At 40.3% G+C, this 7,003-nt stretch overlaps 1 protein-coding gene across 2 annotated transcripts in view; it reads right to left on the reverse strand.

Annotated features, from left to right (window-relative positions):
* Positions 1-2,682: 2,682 nt before the first annotated feature.
* Positions 2,683-7,003, reverse strand: part of syngr1b (synaptogyrin 1b) — a 14,175-nt gene continuing 9,854 nt past the window's right edge. Inside the window, exons 3-4 of one of the 2 annotated variants that reach the window (XM_027014243.3) lie at positions 6,300-6,445; positions 2,683-4,809 (exon numbers count right to left, since the gene is read on the reverse strand). In XM_027014243.3, coding sequence (XP_026870044.1) covers positions 4,588-4,809; positions 6,300-6,445 — 368 coding nt within the window. In that variant the 3' untranslated portion in view covers positions 2,683-4,587. Of the gene's footprint in view, positions 5,947-6,299; positions 6,446-7,003 lie in introns of both variants that reach the window. The other variant, XM_027014248.3, reaches the window with a different exon arrangement.

The following is a 7,003-nucleotide window of genomic DNA, read 5'->3' on the forward strand; positions in this document are numbered from 1 at the left end:
TTATTTGACACCAGAGCATATGAGAAATGGCTAAACAACTAAGAACAGGTCTTAGATACCTAGATACCTTAGTACCAAGATGAGTGAAGCTTATTTTATTTTACCACCATCTTGTGGTCAAATATGACATTAACGTTCGTTTGACTGGAAAATGCACCATAAGTGATTTTAACCAACCAAAATAGCAAACTATTTTTATGAAAGTCATCATTTATTATTTTTTACATTTTTATCTATAAAGTGCAAGTGACATGAGATGAAAAATGACATTGCTCTGTGGTGCTTAAATGAACCACCGGTTTATGTGCCATAGCGAGACCCCCACATGGTGGTGTCCATGTTTCCTATAGATTTGGTACAGAAACTCTGAAACCTCCAGGCCACTAAATGTCAGAATCATGGCTGTTTTATAATGTGATAAAGAGTAATTGAAAAAGGACTTAATCTTTTCTGCTGAAATGCATATTAATTGTAGCTAATGTTGACGTTGCAGACCTACCAAGAATAAGAGGCTTATTATCCACCATTTCTCCTTCGTCAGGTCTAATAAATATAACATTTATTGGCACAGGGTCTCCAAAACGATATCCTAGGAATTGTAAATGAATATTTTGTAAGATTACATCCTAAAGGTGAAAGGAGCTGGTGCATTCTAGGTGGTGTTGGTAGACGATCTGAATTGTGATACTTGCAATGGAATCTAAAAAGTAGAAATTGATACCAGCCATTTACATTATTATTTAAAACTAGGAAAAACACCACAAATTATTTGAGGAAATGATCTGGTTATTTATTTCTTATTGTGTGTATAGATTAAAATCCACCACATCAAAAAACAGTAGCACTTAGGTAAACTGATTTTCATTTTCTGTAAGCTATCTAGAATAACACAAATAAGGTCACACAATCCTACACATCTATATAGTTTGGTCTTTCAACTCTTTTCTTTTGTATTTTGATTGCAGTCAATGTTCAAAAATAAAATCATATTTCATTAATATAAAGAAATGCTGGAAAGATGTTCACAGATATACAAGAGGGACATATAATTACACCAAAATTGTGTATATACTTTTCACAGGATGATCTTTAAAATAATGATCTCTCATTATATTCAGATACAGATTTACATATATATACTAAGCTCTTCTAAAGTTGGGGTTTGTCCGTGTGGACTTAACTGAAATAACAATCGATCAGACTATTCACTGCAGTAAAATAGAAGAAAGTTCTGATACCAAAGCCCAGTGGACACTTTACATGTTTAGCAAAGTACTTGACTAGATATGGACCTTCAGGCAAAATCCTACTTGTGATGACATAAATTAGTCAGAGAACGTGGCTTATTCTGTGGAAAACCATCTCTGTGCTTCCCCAGATTCTGTGGAATGATTTACATACTCTGTGATTTATCTCAGGAAATGATGTGTTATTTTTACAGCTTTGTGACTATTCACATATGCCAGCATTGTTATGGTAAACAACATGAAGTGCTTGAGCTTTGCTGTAGCGCACAGTGAATCTCAAAGCAGATCTTATAGTGTTAGATTACTGAAACACTCCATGTGAATGAACACTTCAGATTCACAGAGTAAAAGTTAATCCCTGGATTTTGTTCCAGCCAACTGGATGTCCAGTTAGCTAAAGCCAACAAACAGAATTAGATATTAAACATCAATTGGGTGACACAAAAAACATGGCAGGACTTTTCCCTTTCTGAACTAGCACTTACTCACCTCTGGTTTTCAGTCAATACCCAAGTAATTTAAAGATGTAAATAGCCTTTTGCTAACTTACTCTCTATTCAATTGTTCCAAGCTAACACCAAATGCACACAGAGAATGAGAGACATAAAACACAATGCACAAACACACACCTCACTGTTATTGTTGGAGAGGGCAGATACAGGCACTGTGATCAGTCGTGTGTTGCCTGCAGTGTTTGTCCTTTTTGATGCGACCACTGTCTCAAGAATGCAATGATTTTCTGACAGCAAAATGAGATGGGTGTATGGATTCATAATACGCACTCACAGACCTATCCACAACCAGACTTACATATATGCAGATGAACACATGCACACATGTAAATATTGTATTAAAATAATATGAAATAGAAACTGAATCATTTATTATTTTTTACATTTTTATCTATAAAGTGCAAGTGACATGAGATGAAAAATGACATTGCTCTGTGGTGCTTAAATGAACCACCGGTTTATGCTCCATAGCGAGACCCCCACATGGTGGTGTCCATGTTTCCTATAGATTTGGTACAGAAACTCTGAAACCTCCAGGCCACTAAATGTCAGAATCATGGCTGTTTTATAATGTGATAAAGAGTAATTGAAAAAGGACTTAATCTTTTCTGCTGAAATGCATATTAATTGTAGCTAATGTTGACGTTGCAGACCTACCAAGAATAAGAGGCTTATTATCCACCATTTCTCCTTCGTCAGGTCTAATAAATATAACATTTATTGGCACAGGGTCTCCAAAACGATATCCTAGGAATTGTAAATGAATATTTTGTAAGATTACATCCTAAAGGTGAAAGGAGCTGGTGCATTCTAGGTGGTGTTGGTAGACGATCTGAACTGTGATACTTGCAATGGAATCTAAAAAGTAGAAATTGATACCAGCCATTTACATTATTATTTAAAACTAGGAAAAATACCACAAATTATTTGAGGAAATGATCTGGTTATTTATTTCTTATTGTGTGTATAGATTAAAATCCACCACATCAAAAAACAGTAGCACTTAGGTAAACTGATTTTCATTTTCTGTAAGCTATCTAGAATAACACAAATAAGGTCACACAATCCTACACATCTATATAGTTTGGTCTTTCAACTCTTTTCTTTTGTATTTTGATTGCAGTCAATGTTCAAAAATAAAATCATATTTCATTAATATAAAGAAATGCTGGAAAGATGTTCACAGATATACAAGAGGGACATATAATTACACCAAAATTGTGTATATACTTTTCACAGGATGATCTTTAAAATAATGATCTCTCATTATATTCAGATACAGATTTACATATATATACTAAGCTCTTCTAAAGTTGGGGTTTGTCCGTGTGGACTTAACTGAAATAACAATCGATCAGACTATTCACTGCAGTAAAATAGAAGAAAGTTCTGATACCAAAGCCCAGTGGACACTTTACATGTTTAGCAAAGTACTTGACTAGATATGGACCTTCAGGCAAAATCCTACTTGTGATGACATAAATTAGTCAGAGAACGTGGCTTATTCTGTGGAAAACCATCTCTGTGCTTCCCCAGATTCTGTGGAATGATTTACATACTCTGTGATTTATCTCAGGAAATGATTTGTTATTTTTACAGCTTTGTGACTATTCACATATGCCAGCATTGTTATGGTAACCAACATGAAGTGCTTGAGCTTTGCTGTAGCGCACAGTGAATCTCAAAGCAGATCTTATAGTGTTAGATTACTGAAACACTCCATGTGAATGAACACTTCAGATTCACAGAGTAAAAGTTCATCCCTGGATTTTGTTCCAGCCAACTGGATGTCCAGTTAGCTAAAGCCAACAAACAGAATTAGATATTAAACATCAATTGGGTGACACAAAAAACATGGCAGGACTTTTCCCTTTCTGAACTAGCACTTACTCACCTCTGGTTTTCAGTCAATACCCAAGTAATTTAAAGATGTAAATAACCTTTTGCTAACTTACTCTCTATTCAATTGTTCCAAGCTAACACCAAATGCACACAGAGAATGAGAGACATAAAACACAATGCACAAACACACACCTCACTGTTATTGTTGGAGAGGGCAGATACAGGCACTGTGATCAGTCGTGTGTTGCCTGCAGTGTTTGTCCTTTTTGATGCGACCACTGTCTCAAGAATGCAATGATTTTCTGACAGCAAAATGAGATGGGTGTATGGATTCATAATACGCACTCACAGACCTATCCACAACCAGACTTACATATATGCAGATGAACACATGCACACATGTAAATATTGTATTAAAATAATATGAAATAGAAAATGAATTGTTTTTGACACAGTTTACGACACGGATTATACCCAGTCCAGTGTCATTTTTTCCCAATGTCAGATCCTTTTTAACAGGTTTGCTAATCCAAGACTAGGCAAAATCTAAATATGAAGCCCCTTCCACATTGTCGGATCTTTTCTAGGACATAATGAGTGTGTGTTATACAGTCTCAGATACTGGTTTCCAGATTTTTTCAGTACTCATATACACCCAATGATTCTACATGCTAATCATTAGCACGTGACTGGACAAAATCAAAACGCCCATGCTGAAGGCAAAATGGTTCGATCACAAGCATTTATTTAGAAGCTAAATTCACCTCTGCCTAAACCTAAAGAAAGAATCAAACCTACACATTCCCATGTTGGCTGCAAGAATGTCTAAAAAAAGAACTGACAAGGCCAACGATGTAGACTGAGAGCATTTTTAAATTTGTGAAACATACTGGCTGTTGCAAAAATGTCAGGAAAGGCTGCGAGTCTCCTCCCACGACCCTGTGCTACGTTTGGGTGCTAACGCGACCTGCCCTTCTCGCCTGGCTTTAGTAGTCCTGCCGCTGGTATCCGGCTGAGCCGTCGAATACCCCGTCGCCGCCCGGCTGCTGGTAGGACCCGCCCCCTCCGGGGCTCTCCAGGTCGTCGGCACTGGTGAAGGCACGGTAGGGGGCCGCCGCGTCCTGACTGGGGTCGGTGTAGTCCTGGGAGAACAGGGCAGAGTCCGCCCCCAGCTTATATCTCTGGAAAGCCAGGTAGGCTTGCCCCGCCTGGCCACGGGAGGAAGGCGGGAAAAGCACCCAGTAGGGGTTTATAGATGGACACGGGTAATGAGGGTTAAAAGCAATAACGGCAGGTTTGTTCACAATTAAACAAAGACAAACAACACAGGACACATCACAGAAATTGGGTTGAAATAATTGAATATTGAAGACAAAATTAACAAGAACAATGGATTTAAACCGATAATCCATAAAAGAAATACAGAAGAATGTGGTTTAAACAATAGGACAGTGATGTGACCAAGAGAAAAGGATGATTGTTTGGATGTAGAGGAGGGAGAGGGAGAAAGAGAAGTTAGAACACAATTAGCACGTTAGAAAATGGAGCAGCAGATTGCCAGCAACATTTAAAATCACTTAAAATCTTAATAATAACTCAATTTTACTGTTTTTTTTAAAACAGGGTTCATTTTAAACAAGTCTTATGACTGAAAACAGATGAATATAGGAAGCTTTAAAATACAAACCCTATGCTAATTTTTTCCCTCCTGAGTTACTGATCCTTAACCATCAAAAATACATAAATGCATCATCCATTCGAGAGGATCTTAACCAACTGGACTCAAATCCATTTTACAGACAACATCCATACTGCATACTTAATTCAGATAATGTGTCTCAGATGATAATTACAGATGAATTACAAAACAAATGAATCAACTTGAAATAAAACAGATCACAGATGTCTGTAAGCAGCAGAACACTAAAATGAAATGATGATAAAATATGATGTGATGGTAAATGATGGTTAAATATCACTGCATCACTGAATATCACGGAAGGTGTCATGGTCCATCTTACAACACCCCCCCAAAGATCCATTTCACCTACTAATTATCAGACTATACTGAATATATCCTAGCAGTGTCTGCCAGTGTAATTAAGTTAAACTTCCTCTGAATACAAAGAAGGATAAAGCCCTGTAAATATAGTTTGGCACTTACAGGGTTAAATACAGAGATTGAAAAGACTGTGTATGTGTGTCTGTATGTTTGGTTGTGTCTAAGTGGTCAAGTCTATTAGTCTGTTAGATCAGCGGTTAGGAGGGGGGGAGAACAATTTGTTATATTCCTCTTCAAAAGAGACATTCTTTAGCCTTTCCCAAGCCAACCATGCAAGGGCAGCCTAGAACGAACACACACACACACACACACACACACACACACACACACACCAGGGGAGAACCCACATCAATGCACCTGAGGCAGAAGATCACTCTGGTATAAACATCCCCGTCGGAAGATGCTTCCTTTGAGGACAAACTATGCAAACTTTCTCAAACCCCATTATCTTATTGGCAGAGGTGCTCGTGGGGGTGGGGCTTGACAAACTTTAAACTATAGCAATGTGCAGAGTTTGCAATGATAATATAATATGAGACCTGAATTCCTTAAGGGAGTTCATTGCATAGGCTCTAGAATCGCCACTGCTTATTGGCTGAGGTGAACGTCTGTGATCCGTGTGAGTGTGGTACAGACCCAAGTGAAGATGGAGAAGAAAGAGAACGTGATGGCTGCTCGGGCCGCGTCGGCGCCCTCACGCAACGGGTTGTCTTCGGGTTTTGCCACCTGCCACTGATTGGCCAAGAAACAAAAGCCCACGAACCACACGAAAGACCAGAACACTTTGGTCAAAAAGTGAGAGCAGGAGCCAGGGAGAGAGGGAGCGAGGGAGCCAGGGAGAGAGGGAGAGAGGGAGCCAGGGAGAGAGGGAGAGAGGGAGCCAGGGAGCGAGGGAGCCAGGGAGAGAGGGTGAGAGGGAGTGAGGGTGAGAGGGAGTGAGGGAGAGAGGGAGAGAGGGAGCCAGGGAGAGAGGGAGAGAGGGAGAGAGGGAGCCAGGGAGAGAGGGAGAGAGGGAGCCAGGGAGAGAGGGAGCGAGGGAGCCAGGGAGAGAGGGAGAGAGGGAGCCAGGGAGAGAGGGAGAGAGGGAGCCAGGGAGAGAGGGAGCCAGGGAGCGAGGGAGCGAGGGAGCCAGGGAGCGAGGGAGCCAGGGAGAGGGAGAGAGAGGGAGCCAGGGAGAGAGGGAGAGAGGGAGCCAGGGAGAGAGGGAGCCAGGGAGCGAGGGAGCCAGGGAGCGAGGGAGCCAGGGAGAGAGGGTGAGAGGGAGTGAGGGAGAGAGGGAGCCAGGGAGAGAGGGAGAGAGGGAGAGAGGGAGCCAGGGAGAGGGAGAGAGAGGGAGAGAG

Source organism: Electrophorus electricus, chromosome 3, assembly GCF_041902795.1.
Source record: "Electrophorus electricus isolate QZ-2024a chromosome 3, ASM4190279v1, whole genome shotgun sequence".
Taxonomy (NCBI): Eukaryota; Metazoa; Chordata; class Actinopteri; order Gymnotiformes; family Gymnotidae; genus Electrophorus; species Electrophorus electricus.